General features: G+C 44.2%; 1 protein-coding gene across 1 annotated transcript in view; it reads right to left on the reverse strand.

Moving 5' to 3' along the window:
- The window catches only part of LOC110536534 (extracellular sulfatase Sulf-1), an 82,864-nt gene that overhangs the window by 35,356 nt on the left and 30,389 nt on the right, over positions 1-17,119 (reverse strand). Inside the window, exons 5-6 of the mRNA XM_036934702.2 lie at positions 12,275-12,444; positions 4,536-4,686 (exon numbers count right to left, since the gene is read on the reverse strand). Of these exons, the coding sequence (XP_036790597.2) occupies positions 4,536-4,686; positions 12,275-12,444 (321 nt within the window). The remainder of the gene's footprint in view (positions 1-4,535; positions 4,687-12,274; positions 12,445-17,119) is intronic.

A 17,119-nucleotide genomic window follows, 5' to 3' on the forward strand; every position in this document is an offset into this window, starting at 1 on the left:
CCATAAACACAAACAACTTCTGGCAAAATTGGATAAAACGTAAAACATGTAAAAAATAGGAATTAGCGATACAAAATGGTGACATTATGGACAACCCATTTTAAAACACTCTACAACACCGTTCAAATTGACACAAACGCAGAACAACGACAAATTAATGAGAAGTTGAATGGATTAGAAAAGCTATAAAGGACAATCAACATCCATTGGACTCCCCAATTACTGACCAGGAGCTCTATAAGAAACTAAACTATTACTGACCAGGAGCTCTATAAGAAACTAAACTATTATTGACCAGGAGCTCTATAAGAAACTAAACTATTACTGACCAGGAGCTCTATAAGAAACTAAACTATCACTGACCAGGAGCTCTATAAGAAACTAAACTATTACTGACCAGGAGCTCTATAAGAAACTAAACTATTACTGACCAGGAGCTCTATAAGAAACTAAACTATTACTGACCAGGAGCTCTATAAGACACTAAACTATTACTGACCAGGAGCTCTATAAGAAACTAAACTATTACTGACCAGGATCTCTATAAGAAACTTCAGGCCCTCAGATTTAAAAAAGCATGCGTACCTGATGGCATCCTAAATGAGATGCTCAAACTCACTAGTACAAAATTTCAATTGGCTATTTTAAAACTGTTTAATTTGATCCTGAATGTAGGTTATTTCCCTGACATCTGGAATCAAGGACTCATAACCCCAATCTTTAAGAACAGAGACATATTGGACCCTAACAATGTGTGAACAGTAACCTTGGTACCTGTAACCTGTAGTATTATAAATGTAAGAGTTCTTAACTTCCTTATTAAGCACAACGTCTTGAGTAAAAGCCAAATTGGATTTATACCAAAACATCGCATGACTGATCATATTTACACCCTACACACCCTGATAGATAAACATGTCCACCAAAATAATACCAAAATCTACGCTTGCTTTATCGACTTCCAAAAAGCATTTCTTCGCAGATGACCTATGCCTGCTGTCACCCACAGCACATGGCCTACAGCAGAGCCTGGACCTGCTAGAGCAGTACTGACAGACCTGGGCCCTGGCAGTAAACTCCCACAGCACATGGCCTACAGCAGAGCCTGGACCCGCTAGAGCAGTACTGCCAGACCTGGGCCCTGGCAGTAAACCCCAAAACGACTAAAATAATGATTTTCCAGATCTCAGGGAATTAGACTAAAGTTCTGTACACACTAGAATTACTGAGGTTTAAAAATAAGCACAACTGGACACCTTAATGAGGCAGTGAATGAACTGAGTGTCACGGGCGTCAAATGAAGAGGACCAAAGCGCAGTGTGGTGATGCTGCCACCACCATGCTTCACCGTAGGGTTGGTGCCAGGTTTCCTTCAGACATGTCATCTCAAGGATGATCAATAGAAACCTGAGCTCATATTCGAGTCTCATAGCGAACGGTCTGAATGAAGCTGGTTAAAAGAATGCCAAGAGTGGATGGACAAATCCTTTTTTTAACACTTTGTTGGTTACTACATGATTCCATATGTGTTATTTCATAGTTTTGATGTCTTCAATATTATTCTACAATGTAAAACATAGTAAAATAAAGAAAAACCCTTGAATGTGTTGGTGTGTCCAAACTTTTGACCAGTAGTGTTTCTACTAACATATTGTATGTTGAGGTGTGTGTGTGTGTGTGTGTGTGTGTGTGTGTGTGTGTGTGTGTGTGTGTGTGTGTGTGTGTGTGTGTGTGTGTGTGGTCTCTGATGCTCTACTGGGTTATCAACACACCAGCCCTCTTAGAAAAAGAAACCCTGCTGATTTAGGATCAAGCCCTAAATCTATCACTTAACAGTATACTGTGATGATGTAAACTGAGTTTTCAAAATGTAAATGAGTAAATAGTATACATAAATAGTATACAGATACACCAAAAAAATGAATGAAATAGTACTTCAAAGTATCTGTAGTACTTTAGTACATTTATAGTTACTTTACCTTTAATGTCTCTGACATTCTCTCCATCTCTCCTCCCCTTTCTCTCTCACTCTCTAAATAAATAAATACGCATAAATATGGGTTGTATTTACAGTTGAAGTCAGAAGTTTACACACACCTTAACCAAATACATTTAAACTCAGTTTTTCACAATTCCTGACATTTATTCCTAGTAACAATTCCCTGTCTTAGGTCAGTTAGGATCACCACTATTTTTTATGAATGTGAAATGACACAATAATAGTAGAGAGAATGATTTATTTATTTCAGCTTTTATTTGTTTTATCACAATCCCAGTGGGTCAGAAGTTTACTTGCATTCAATTAGTATTTGGTAGCATTGCCTTTAAAATTGTTTAACTTGGGTCAAACGGTTCGGGTAGCCTTCCACAAGCTTCCCACAATAAGTTGGGTGAATTTCGGCCCATTTCACGGCCGTCGAAGGAAGAGGACCAAAGCGCAGGTGAGCGTTTCCTTTTATTTAGGATGACGCAGACACCTACATGTCCAGAGGAAAACTACAAGCAATGCATGCAGGGCAGAATTAGGCCAATATCCATCTATAATAAAAACTCAAAAAAGAACAATTAAGTTTTGGAAACATCTAAAATACAGTGACCCCCTCTCATATCATTACCAAGCCCTGCAATGCCTAGAGCTGAGCAAAGAAAAGAGTCCCCTCATCCAGCTGGTCCTGGGGCTGAGTTCACAAACCTGTTCTACTAACACACTGAAGCCTCAGTCCCCTCATCCAGCTGGTCCTGGGGCTGAGTTCACAAACCTGTTCTACTAACACACTGAAGCCTCAGTCCCCTCATCCAGCTGGTCCTGGTCCTGAGTTCACAAACCTGTTCTACTAACACACTGACGCCTCAGTCCCCTCATCCAGCTGGTCCTGAGTTCACAAACCTGTTCTACTAACACACTGAAGCCTCAGTCCCCTCATCCAGCTGGTCCTGGGGCTGAGTTCACTAACCTGTTCTACTAACACACTGAAGCCTCAGTCCCCTCATCCAGCTGGTCCTGAGTTCACTAACCTGTTCTACTAACACACTGAAGCCTCAGGACCAGAACATCCAATCAATCAGGATAAACCAAATTACAACACAGTCAAAACAAAACTACATTACTTATTGTGAAACACAAGCATAAGCACAAAACAAAATGCAGTGCTATCTGGCCCTAAATTTACAGTACACCGTGGCTAACTATTTGACCACGGTTACTGATCAAAACCTTGACAAAGTACAGGCTCAGTGAGCACAGCCTTGCCATTGAGAAGGGTAGACACAGGAAAACCTGGCTCCCTGTAGAGGAAAGGCTGTGCAACCACTGCACCACAGCAGAACCTGGCTCCCTGTAGAGGAAAGGCTGTACAACCCCTGCACAACAGCAGAACCTGGCTCCCTGTAGAGGAAAGGCTGTGCAACCACTGCACCACAGCAGAACCTGGCTCCCTGTAGAGGAAAGGCTGTGCAACCACTGCACCACAGCAGAACCTGGCTCCCTGTAGAGGAAAGGCTGTGCAACCACTGCACCACAGCAGAACCTGGCTCCCTGTAGAGGAAAGGCTGTGCAACCACTGCACAACAGCAGAACCTGAGACGGAGCTGCATTTCCTGACAGAATGTCAAAAATATAAAACAATTAGAGAGTGTCATTTCCCCAAATGTGAAACCCTTATTCAAGGTTAAAGACCTCTCTGATGAGGATAGGCTACCTGTCCTGTTGGAGGAGGACGCAGAGAGCTGTGGGTTGGCAGCGCACCACATTGCTGCCTGCCATAAGATGAGGGACAGTGTCTGACAGACCAATCAACCTGCACATGTCCTCTACTGTATGCTTATTGTTATTGTTCAGTGTATGGTTATTGTGACCCTTGGTTATTGTTGTTACTGTTGTCCCGTTGACAATTTTAAATCTTATTATTTTCATATCCAAAGTAAGCTTTGAGAGAGAGAGAGAGAGAGAGACAGAGAGAGAGAGAGACACAGACAGAGAGAGAGAGAGAGAGAAAGAAAGACACACAGAGAGAGAGACAGACAGACAGACACAGACAGACAGACAGACAGACAGAGAGAGAGAGAAAGACAGAGAAAGAGACAGAGAGAGAGAGAGACAGACAGGCAGAGAGACAGACAGACAGACAGACAGACAGACAGACAGACAGAGCGAAAGACAGAGAGAGACAGACAGAGAGAGAGAGAGACAGGCAGACAGACAGAGACAGACAGACAGACAGACAGACAGACAGACAGACAGACAGACAGACAGACAGACAGACAGACAGACAGACAGACAGACAGACAGACAGACAGAGAAAGAAAGACAGAGAGAGAGAGAGACAGAGAGAAAGACAGAAATAGAGAGAGAGAGAATTAAGAAACTCTTTATGACTCTAAATAATGATAATGGTATTTTCATATGGAAGAGAGAAAGAGAAAGTCGATCATCGGTAGCAGTATTGGAATTCACACTGATCAATTAGAGGAGATGAGCTCATAGGGATGTGAATTGACGTATGAATAAACAAAATGGTGGAGACAAATCCTCTTACCTTCTGTACAGAGTCATCCACTGACATGAGTGTTTGCAGTCTCTTTCTGTGCAGGAAGTTAGTGAACTCCATGTGGATGGGTCTCATGGGACCGGTGTACTGCATGATCCAGTGTTTATCCATGTTGGGGGCGTAGTTATAACTGGGGGTGCTGCGGAGACGACAGGAGAGGAGACCAGCAGTGGTTACAAACAAGGCCTGTCTGTCGATACAGTGAGTGTGGAGGAGAGGGGACTTACGGGGTTGGTGTGAGTTATAACCGGGGGAGAGGAGAGGCGACACCAAAAAATGTGTCGAAAATCTTATTTTGACCCATTGTGTGGTTTTAATTTTTTTAATATATTTTTTATCTCAGTGGACATAAAGAAGAGACTACTGAAAAAATGACGTTACAATATAGAGGCTATGAAATAAACAGAACCTTCTTGAAGAGAAGCAGAACCTGTTTTAAAGAGAAGCAGAACCTGTCTTGAAGAGAAGCAGAACCTGTTTTAATGAGAAGCAGAACCTGTTTTAAAGAGAAGCAGAACCTGTCTTGAAGAGAAGCAGAACCTGTTTTAATGAGAAGCAGAACCTGTTTTAAAGAGAAGCAGAACCTGTCTTGAAGAGAAGCAGAACCTGTCTTGAAGAGAAGCAGAACCTGTCTTGAAGAGAAGCAGAACCTGTCTTGAAGAGAAGCAGAACCTGTCTTGAAGAGAAGCAGAACCTGTCTTGAAGAGAAGCAGAACCTGTTTTAAAGAGAAGCAGAACCTGTTTTAAAGAGAAGCAGAACCTGTCTTGAAGAGAAGCAGAACCTGCCTTAAATGTCCCTAAATAGAACAACCATCAGAGCATCAACTAACCATAAAGAAAACCTTTAAAGTTTCAGCAGTAAGCAACACACCTTTTCTCATTTCTCAGGGCTCAGCCTTCCTCAGGTGTCTGTGCCTGCATCCCAAATGGCACCCTATTCCATACATAGTCCACCACTTTAGTCCAGCGCCCTGATCAAAAGTAGTGCACTATATAGGGAATATGAGGTCATGTGAGAAGCAGCCTGTGGGTTCTACCCTTCTGTCCGCTGTTTTTATCAATCAATCAATCTCTCTCTCTCTCTCTCTGTGCTCTCTCTGCTCTCTCTCTGCTCTCTCTCTGCTCTCTCTCTCTGCTCTCTCTCTCTCTCTGCGCTCTCTCTCTCTCTCTGCTCTCTCTCTGCCGCTCTCTCTCTGCTCTCTCCCTGCTCTCTCCCTCTCTCTCTCTGTCTCTCTCTTTCTCTCTGCTCTCTCTCTCTCTCTCTGCGCTCTCTGTCTCTCTCTTTCTCTCTGCTCTCTCTATCTGCTCTCCCTCTCTCTCTGCTCTCCCTCTCTCTCTCAGCTCTCCCTCTCTCTCTCTCTCTCTCTGCTCTCTCTCTCTCTGCGCTCTCTCTGCTCTCTCCATTCCTCTCTCTCTCTCTCTTTCCCCCCAATCTCCCTCCCTCACTCCCCCTGACTATCTCTCCTCTCACACCAAGACGACAGACCTGTTGCTTTTGGCTCAGATAAATAATTTGAGGGTTGGCACATGCTTAAGAAAATAATAGCTGTGTTAGACTCCAGACCCCAATGTCAAGTAGACTACAAGTCTTGGACTGTAAAGCTAATAATTGATGATCTTAACGCTATTTAAAACCTATAATTATTTTACTGGGTGACTCACTTCACTTCTGTAACTTTCTCTTTCTAAGGTATCTATAATTTTAGTGAAGTATGTCATCTTTCCATCACTGGGTGGGTGTGTGGGTGTGAGTGGGTGGGTTGGTCTGTGGGTGTGAGTGGGTGGGTTGGTCTGTGGGTGTGAGTGGGTGGGTTGGTCTGTGGGTGTGAGTGGGGGGTTGGTCTGTGGGTGTGAGTGGGTGGGTGGGTTGGTCTGTGGGTGTGAGTGGGTGGGTTGGTCTGTGGGTGTGGGTGGGTGGGTGGGTTGGTCTGTGGGTGTAAGTGGGTGGGTTGGTCTGTGGGTGTGAGTGGGTGGGTTGGTCTGTGGGTGTGAGTGGGGGGGTTGGTCTGTGGGTGTGAGTGGGTGGGTTGATATGTGGGTGTGAGTGGGTGGGTTGGTATGTGGGTGTTAGTGGGTGGGTTGGTCTGTGGGTGTGGGTGGGTGGGTGGGTTGGTCTGTGGGTGTGGGTGGGTGGGTTGGTCTGTGGGTAGGTTGGTCTGTGGGTGTGAGTGGGTGAGGGTGTGGGTGGTTCGGTGGGGATGGGTGTGGGTGGGTGAGGGTGTGGATGGGTGGGTGTCTGTGTGGGTAGTGGTGGGTGGGTGTCTGTATGGGTTCGTGTCTGTGTGGGTAGGGGTGGGGGAGTGTCTGTGTGGATGGGTGTCTAGATGTGGCTAGACCCTACCTGTTAATAACCAGATAGTCCCTACCTGTTAATAAACAGATAGACCCTACCTGTTAATAAACAGATAGACCCTACCTGTGAATAAACAGATAGACCCTACCTGTTAATAAACAGATAGACCCTACCTGTTAATAACCAGATAGACCCTACCTGTTAATAACCAGATAGTCCCTACCTGTTAATAAACAGATAGACCCTACCTGTTAATAAACAGATAGACCCTACCTGTTAATAAACAGATAGACCCTACCTGTTAATAAACAGATAGACCCTACCTGTTAATAAACAGATAGACCCTACCTGTTAATAAACAGATAGACCCTACCTGTTAATAAACAGATAGACCCTACCTGTTAATAAACAGATAGACCCTACCTGTTAATAAACAGATAGACCCTACCTGTTAATAACCAGATAGACCCTACCTGTTAATAACCAGATAGTCCCTACCTGTTAATAAACAGATAGACCCTACCTGTTAATAACCAGATAGACCCTACCTGTGAATAAACAGATAGACCCTACCTGTTAATAAACAGATAGACCCTACCTGTTAATAAACAGATAGACCCTACCTGTGATAAAACAGATAGACCCTACCTGTGAATAAACAGATAGACCCTACCTGTTAATAAACAGATAGACCCTACCTGTTAATAAACAGATAGACCCTACCTGTTAATAAACAGATAGACCCTACCTGTTAATAAACAGATAGACCCTACCTGTTAATAAACAGATAGACCCTACCTGTGAATAAACAGATAGACCCTACCTGTGAATAAACAGATAGACCCTGTCTGTCATAAATGAAAATGGGCGTCTGTAGTTTGGAAGGGAGCGATGGAAAGGGGAGGGTTTGATGTTAATGTCATCAACGTTCCTGCCACAAGGTGTTTCTCTCTCTCTCTCTCTCTCTTGCTCCATTGACTGGGGCTCCATTCCAAATTGCATCATATTACATATTTAATACACTCCTTTTGACCATGGCCCATAGGGAATATGGTGAACTACAGTTTGGTATTGTGGTGTGAACTACAGCTTGGTATTGTGGTGTGAACTACAGCTTGGTATTGTGGTGTGAACTACAGCTTGGTATTGTGGTGTGAACTACAGCTTGGTATTGTGGTGTGAACTACAGTTTGGTATTGTGGTGTGAACTACAGCTTGGTAATGTGAACTACAGTTTGGTATTGTGGTGTGAACTACAGCTTGGTATTGTGGTGTGAACTACAGCTTGGTATTGTGGTGTGAACTACAGCTTGGTATTGTGGTGTGAACTACAGCTTGGTAATGTGGTGTGAACTACAGCTTGGTATTGTGGTGTGAACTACAGCTTGGTAATGTGGTGTGAACTACAGCTTGGTATTGTGGCGTGAACTACAGCTTGGTATTGTGGTGTGAACTACAGCTTGGTAATGTGGTGTGAACTACAGCTTGGTATTGTGGTGTGAACTACAGCTTGGTATTGTGGTGTGAACTACAGTTTGGTAATGTAATGTGAACTACAGCTTGGTATTGTGGTGTGAACTACAGCTTGGTATTGTGGTGTGAACTACAGCTTGGTAATGTAATGTGAACTACAGCTTGGTATTGTGGTGTGAACTACAGCTTGGTATTGTGGTGTGAACTACAGCTTGGTATTGTGGTGTGAACTACAGTTTGGTAATGTAATGTGAACTACAGCTTGGTATTGTGGTGTGAACTGCAGCTTGGTATTGTGGTGTGAACTACAGTTTGGTATTGTGGCGTGAACTACAGCTTGGTAATGTGAACTACAGCTTGGTATTGTGGTGTGAACTACAGCTTGGTATTGTGGTGTGAACTACAGCTTGGTATTGTGGTGTGAACTACAGCTTGGTATTGTGGTGTGAACTACAGCTTGGTAATGTGAACTACAGCTTGGTATTGTGGTGTGAACTACAGTTTGGTAATGTAATGTGAACTACAGCTTGGTATTGTGGTGTGAACTACAGCTTGGTATTGTGGTGTGAACTACAGCTTGGTATTGTGGTGTGAACTACAGATTGGTATTGTGGTGTGAACTACAGTTTGGTAATGTAATGTGAACTACAGCTTGGTATTGTGGTGTGAACTACAGCTTGGTATTGTGGTGTGAACTACAGCTTGGTATTGTGGTGTGAACTACAGCTTGGTAATGTGGTGTGAACTACAGCTTGGTATTGTGGTGTGAACTACAGCTTGGTATTGTGGTGTGAACTACAGCTTGGTATTGTGGTGTGAACTACAGCTTGGTATTGTGGTGTGAACTACAGCTTGGTAATGTGGTGTGAACTACAGCTTGGTATTGTGGTGTGAACTACAGCTTGGTATTGTGGTGTGAACTACAGCTTGGTATTGTGGTGTGAACTACAGCTTGGTAATGTGGTGTGAACTACAGCTTGGTATTGTGGTGTGAACTACAGCTTGGTAATGTGGTGTGAACTACAGCTTGGTATTGTGGTGTGAACTACAGCTTGGTAATGTGGTGTGAACTACAGCTTGGTAATGTGAACTACAGCTTGGTATTGTGGTGTGAACTACAGTTTGGTATTGTGGTGTGAACTACAGCTTGGTAATGTGGTGTGAACTACAGCTTGGTATTGTGGTGTGAACTACAGCTTGGTAATGTAATGTGAACTACAGCTTGGTAATGTGGTGTGAACTACAGCTTGGTATTGTGGTGTGAACTACAGCTTGGTAATGTGGTGTGAACTACAGCTTGGTAATGTGGTGTGAACTACAGCTTGGTAATGTGGTGTGAACTACAGCTTGGTAATGTGGTGTGAACTACAGCTTGGTATTGTGGTGTGAACTAGGGGGAAGAGAAGAGAGTGTCGGGGAGGGGAGGAGAAGAGAGGAGAGGGAGGGGAGGGGAGGGGAGGAGAAGAGAGGAGAGGGAGGGGAGGAGAGAGGAGGGAAGGGTTGGGGAAGGGAGGAGTAGAGGAGAGGAGGAGAGGGGAGTGTCAGGGAGGAGAAGAGAGGAGAGTGTCGGGGAGGGGAGGAGAAGAGAGGAGAGGGAGGGGAGGAGAGAGGAGGGAAGGGTTGGGGAAGGGAGGAGTAGAGGAGAGGAGGAGTCACCACACATCAGACTTTGGAAAAGGCTGGTATGATGCCACAATATATTGGTAGAAACACTACCGGTCAAACGTTTTACAACACCAACACATTCAAGGGTTTTTCTTTATTTTTACTATTTTCTACATTGAGAAAATTTGTGAAGACTTCCAAACTCTGAAATAATACATATGGAATCATGTAGTAACCAAAAAAGTAACCAAAAAAGTGTTAAGAAAATCAAAGTCAATTTTATTTTTGAGATTCTTCAAATAGCCACCCTTTGCCTTGATGACAACTTTGCACACTCTTGGCATTCTCTCATGAGTTAGTCACCTGGAATGCATTTAAATTAATAGGTGTGCCTGGTTAAAAGTTCATTTGTGCAGTTTCTTTCCTTCTTAATGTGTTTTAGCCAATCAGTTGTGTTATGACAAGGTAGAGGTGGTATACAGAAGATAGGGCTATTTGTTAAAAGACCAAGTCTATATTATGGCAAGAACAGCTCAAATAAGCAAAGAGAAACGACAGTCCATCATTTCTTTAAGACATGAAGGTCAATCAGTAAGGAACATTTCAAGAACTTTTAAAGTTTCTTCAAGTGCAGTCGCAAAAACCATCAAGGACTATGATGAAACTGGCTCTCATGAGGACTGCCACAGGAAAGGAAGACCCAGAGTTACCTCTGCTGCAGAGGATAAGTTCATTAGTTACCTGTCTCTCATGAGGACCGCCACAGGAATGAAAGACCCAGAGTTACCTCTGCTGCAGAGGATAAGTTCATTAGTTACCTGTCTCTCATGAGGACCGCCACAGGAAAGGAAGACCCAGAGTTACCTCTGCTGCAGTGGATAAGTTCATTAGAGTTAACTGGCTCTCATGAGGACCGCTACAGGAATGAAAGACCCGGAGTTAACTCTGCTGCAGAGGATAAGTTCATTAGACTTTCCAGCCTCAGAAATGTTCATGGTCAATTTCCTGCAAAGAAACCACTACTAAAGGACACCAATAAGAAGAAGAGACTTGCTTGGGCCAAGAAACACGAGCAATGGACATTAGACCAGTGGAATTTTGTCCTTTTTGTCTGGAGTCCAAATTGGACTTCACTATATCATTAGGGGTGTAGTATATCCTATAGGACACCGTATTTGGTCAGAGAGCGACGCCTTCATGGCACGCCAATGATGCGGGCGGACATAACTTGAACGACTGTATCTCGGTCAAATAAGCACCAATCGGGGTCAAACAACTCTAGCTAGATAGCCAATGAGCTGGGCTTTTCGGGAGTATCCGGGAGTAAACCATGTATATGTCGTAGAATGTAGCTTCTATGCTTGTACGATAGCATGCCTTTTCATTTTGGACAATAATTATAAGGATATTCAGAGTTATGAAGTTATGAAAACTGGTTGTTTTGCAAATGTTGAACTTATAATATGGCTACTAATACTGGAAAAGCTGAATCAAAGTCCAAGTATACAGATTTGAGGATATTCTTGCAGAAAAATATAATGTATAATCACGATTTGCCCAAATGTACCTGGGTGACTTCACACTAAAAGTCTTGTAGTTCACTCATACTTCAAGTTATTCCATCTGAAACGTTGCATATACACTGCTGTCATCTTGTGGACACCATTGGAATTACAACCAGAGTGATGCTATAACTGGGACCTTTCAAAGATGGCGGTAGAAAAAGACTGGTTGGTTTTTTCTTTGTATTTTCTTCTACCAAATCTATTGTGTTATATTCTCCTACATTCAATTCACATTTCCACAAACATCAAAGTGTGTCCTTTCAATTGGTACCAAGAATATGCATATCCTTGCTTCAGAGCCTGAGCTACAGGCAGTTAGATTTGGGTATGTCATTTAGGCGGAAATTGAGAAAAGGGGACTATCCCTAAGGCACTTAGGGGTCTAGTAACACCCCCCAACTCCAACCAATGGAGAGGCCTAATTTAGCCCTGTCCTGAGAGACCAGAACGCTGCTGGAACAGAACCATAGGAATTAAGAATCAACCTGATTGCTTAGAAATTCTAGGGACAAGGACCAAATCGGAGGGATAGGTTGGAGCAAGTCCATGTAATGCTTTGTAGATTAGCAATAACACCTGGAAATCAGCCCTCTCCTCTCCTCTCCTCTCCTCTCCTCTCCTCTCCTCTCCTCTCCTCTCCTCTCCTCTCCTCTCCTCTCCTCTCCTCTCCTCTCCTCTCCTCTCCTCCTCGCTGAAACAAATACAGTATGTTGTGTGTGTGTGTGTGTGTGTGAGCGTGCGTGTGTGTGTGAGCGTGCGTGTGTGCGTGAACGTGCGTGTGCGCAACTCACATGTGTTGGGAGGCATTAGGGAACATCTCTGCGTATTGTGGGGCTGAGTCCTCCGGCCCGTGGGGGGCAGCGTGGGTGATGACCATCATCACTGGCCGGTGAGGGTACACCTTCTTGGACATACGGAAGAAGTTGATACTGTCGTTGGTGATCAGGTCTGTGAAATAGTCCTGCAACGGCGAGAACAACAGGAAGTTAAGTATTAGCTTTCCGTCTGGAATCCTTCATGGTCAAACGTCCATAGTCTGTTTTGGGGACAATACAACAACAAAGTAGTAAACAACCAACACAGTTTTAACACAACAGAACAGCAGTGGTTGAACTTTCCTCATCTCTGTTTCATCAACAAAAACAAAAACAAAGGCGGTGCGGGGCGGACAGTCGCGTTTCCAATAATGCGGATTCCATCTTTAATTCTCATTGTGTGGATAAAATGTTTTGTATTGTACAGGTTAGGCTCTGTCCAGAACAGACGATTGGACTACATAGAGCTCTATTCCACATCAGGTAACTGACGCGAGCAGTAGAATCAGAAAACACACCTTACGGAACAGCGGGGACTGTGAAGAGACAGACACACACAGGTACAGACACACGCATACAGACACAAACGCTAAAACATACACTCTACACACACATACATTGTAATATTGTTGTATGGTGGTATTATACATTTTGAACTGTAGATATGTAGTGGTGTAATAATGTTATATAATGTTTTATCTTTCATTTTATATGGAATGTAAGTGCCTTAATATGTTTGGACTCCATTCATGATCTGACTTACAGTATAAGACAAGGACACTCTAGAACCCTAGGACACTCTAGAACTCTAGGACCCTCTAGAACCCTAGGGCACTCTAGAACTCTTGGACACTCTAGAAGTCTAAGACTCCAGGACTCTAGAACTCTATGAATCTCTAGAACTCTAGGATACTAAAACTCACAGGCACTAATGATTTGATGGAAATGAGAGGAAATGTAGGTTCTGCAATGCAGTAAGTGGCATCCAGAGCTGCAGAGAGAGGGAGGGAGAGAGAATTAGGGGAGCATACTTAAATTCACACAGGACACACGATAAGACAGGAGAAATACTCCAGATATAACAGACTGACATAGACCACTGCAGCATAAATACTGAAGGCTGAGACAGGAGGGGTCGGGAGACACTGTGGCCCCGTCCAATGATACCCCCGGACAGGACCAACCAGGCAGGATACAACCCCACCCACTTTTTCAAAGCACAGCCCACACACCACTAGAGGGATATCAACCACCAACATACAACCCTGAGACAAGGGTAAGTATAGTCCATGAAGATCTCCTCCACCAAGGCATGAGCCCGAGGGGATGCAAAACCGGACAGGAAGATCACGTCTGTGATCAACCCACTCAAGTGATGCACCCTTCCTAGGGATGGCATGGAAGAGCACCAGTAAACCAGTGACTCAGCCCCCGTAATAGGGTCAGAGGCAGAGAATCCCAGTGGAGAGAGGGGAACCGGTCATGCAGAGACAGCAAGGGCGGTTCGTCGTTCCAGTGCCTTGCCGTTCACCTTCGCACTCCTGGGCCGGACAACACAAGAAGAATGCCTTTCTCTCAACCGGTGTGATTACTACCTCTGAGGATACAGAGCTTGAGGTAGTCACCTCATACAAGTACTTGGGAGTTTGGCTAGACGGTACACTGTCCTTCTCTCAGCACATATCAAAGCTGCAGGCTAAAGTTAAATCTAGACTTGGTTTCCTCTATCGTAATCGCTCCTCTTTCACCGCAGCTGCCAAACTAACCCTGATTCAGATGACCATCCTACCCATGCTAGATTACTGAGATGTAATTTATAGATCGGCAGGTGAGGGTGCTCTCGAGCAGCTAAATGTTCTTTACCGTTCGGCCATCAGATTGCCACCAATGCTCCTTATAGGACACCTCCCCCACTCTATACTGCGCTCTATACTCCTCTGTAAACTGGCCATTTTTGTATACACGTGACAAGACCCACTGGTTGATGCTTATTTATATACCCCTCTTAGGCCTCACTCCCCCCTATCTACTGCAGCCCTCATCCTCCACATTCAACACTCGTTCTGCCAGTCACATTCTGTTAAAAGTTGTTGTCGTCTTATGTCTCTCTTTATGTAGTGTTGTCTCTCTTTATGTAGTGTTGTCTCTCTTTATGTAGTGTTGTCTCTCTTCATGTAGTGTTGTCTCTCTTTATGTAGTGTTGTCTCTCTTTATGTAGTGTAGTCTCTCTTTATGTAGTGTTGTCTCTCTTTATGTAGTGTTGTCTCTCTTTATGTAGTGTTGTCTCTCTTTATGTAGTGTTGTCTCTCTTTATGTAGTGTTGTCTCTCTTTATGTAGTGTTGTCTCTCTTTATGTAGTGTTGTCTCTCTTTATGTAGTGTTGTCTCTCTTTATGTAGTGTAGTCTCTCTTTATGTAGTGTTGTCTCTCTTTATGTAGTGTTGTCTCTCTTTATGTAGTGTTGTCTCTCTTTATGTAGTGTTGTCTCTCTTTATGTAGTGTTGTTTTGTCTCTCTTTATGTAGTGCTGTCTCTCTTTATGTAGTGTTGTGATGTCTCTCTTTATGTAGTGTTGTCTCTCTTTATGTAGTGTAGTGTTGTCTCTCTTTATGTAGTGTAGTGTTGTCTCTCTTTATGTAGTGTAGTGTTGTCTCTATGTAGTGTAGTGTTGTCTCTATGTAGTGTTGTCTCTCTTGTCGTGATGTGTGTTTTGTCTTTATTTTTATTAAATATATCTTTATTTTTAATCCGAGCCCCGTCTCCATCCCTCCAGGAGGCCTTTTGCCTTTTGGTAGGCTATCATTGTCAACAAGAATTTGTTCTTTAACTGACTAGCTTAGTTAAATAAAGGTTATATATATATATTTTAAATAGAATGTTCATGATGTCAATGCGACAACTGTTGATAGACGTAACTGGTAAATTCGCTCTGGGTATCTCCTCCGATTTCAGAGCACTCTTGTCTGTGTGCCAGAATAACTGACACATTTACCAACCATCAACACCCGTTGAATATGGCCGGTGTCAGTAAACGTTGGCAAAAAAAAGCAGAATTAAATTATTGCCAGCAGCACAGTTACAGTCACCAACGCTCTGGATAACATGAAAACAGCCTAACCAGCTCTGCTAGGGTGAGTAAAATGGTCAGAGTGAAGTGTTCTCTCATTTGTGTTTGGAAGTTGCTAGCAAGCTAGCCAACGTTATGGGTGTAGATAGCAAGCTAGCCAACGTTAGCCAGTTAGCTTGGGGGCTTGACTGCTGTTGTTAGGTCAGCTAGCTAACGGTACGTGTCTGATCTGTGTAGCAATACGATTCATATCTCAGAGCCATTTGCTTTGCTAGTTATAACCTAAAGCATTGAACCTGGTCGGTTAGAGAGCTGAGAGAGAGAGAGAGCTGAGAGAGAGAGCTGAGAGAGAGAGAGAGAGCAGAGAGAGAGAGAGAGAGAGAGAGAGAGAGAGAGAGAGCTGAGAGAGAGAGCTGAGAGAGAGAGCTGAGAGAGAGAGAGAGCTGAGAGAGAGAGCTGAGAGAGAGAGCTGAGAGAGAGAGCTGAGAGAGAGAGCTGAGAGAGAGAGAGAGAGCTGAGAGAGAGAGAGAGCTGAGAGAGAGAGCTGAGAGAGAGAAGAGAGAGCTGAGAGAGAGCTGAGAGAGAGAGCTGAGAGAGAGAGAAGAGAGAGCTGAAAGAGAGAGAAGAGAGAACTGAGAGAGAGAGAAGAGAGAGCTGAGAGAGATAGAAGAGAGAGCTGAAAGAGAGAGCTGAGAGAGAGAGAAGAGAGAGCTGAGAGAGAGAGAAGAGAGAGCTGAGAGAGAGAGAAGAGAGAGCTGAGAGAGAGAGAGAAGAGAGCTGGGAGAGAGAGAAGAGAGAGCTGAGAGAGAGAGAAGAGAGAGTTGAGAGAGAGAGAAGAGAGAGCTGAGAGAGAGAGAAGAGAGAGCTGAGAGAGAGAAGAGAGAGGCGCTGCCTGTGGCCCAGTGAGACTGTCCGTACGCTGCCTGTGGGCCCAGTGAGGCTGCCCGTACGCTGCCTGTGGGCCTAGTGAGGCTGCCCGTACGCTGCCTGTGGCCCAGTACGCTGCCTTTGGCCCAGTACGCTGCCTGTGGGCCCAGTGAGGCTGCCCGTACGCTGCCTGTGGCCCAGTGAGGCTGTCCGTACGCTGCCTGTGGGCCAGTACGCTGCCTGTGGCCCAGTACGCTGCCTGTGGGCCCAGTGAGGCTGCCCGTACGCTGCCTGTGGCCCAGTGAGGCTGCCCGTGAACGGCTGGCTAGCTAGTGGCAATAATACCATATATACTGTTAAACAAAACACATTGTTTCAGCTGGCTCTCCAACCCTGTTCCTGTTTACCTAACTAGCTAGCTAGCTACGCATAGAATATACAGTGCCTTGCGAAAGTATTCGGCCCCCTTGAACTTTGCGACCTTTTGCCACATTTCAGGCTTCAAACATAAAGATATAAAACTGTATTTTTTTGTGAAGAATCAACAACAAGTGGGACACAATCATGAAGTGGAACGACATTTATTGGATATTTCAAACTTTTTTAACAAATCAAAAACTGAAAAATTGGGCGTGCAAAATTATTCAGCCCCCTTAAGTTAATACTTTGTAGCGCCACCTTTTGCTGCGATTACAGCTGTAAGTCGCTTGGGGTATGTCTCTATCAGTTTTGCACATCGAGAGACTGAATTTTTTTCCCATTCCTCCTTGCAAAACAGCTTGAGCTCAGTGAGGTTGGATGGAGAGCATTTGTGAACAGCAGTTTTCAGTTATTTCCACAGATTCTCGATTGGATTCAGGTCTGGACTTTGACTTGGCCATTCTAACAC

This window comes from Oncorhynchus mykiss, chromosome 11 (assembly GCF_057628025.1).
Source record: "Oncorhynchus mykiss isolate SJ-2025 chromosome 11, ASM5762802v1, whole genome shotgun sequence".
Taxonomy (NCBI): Eukaryota; Metazoa; Chordata; class Actinopteri; order Salmoniformes; family Salmonidae; genus Oncorhynchus; species Oncorhynchus mykiss.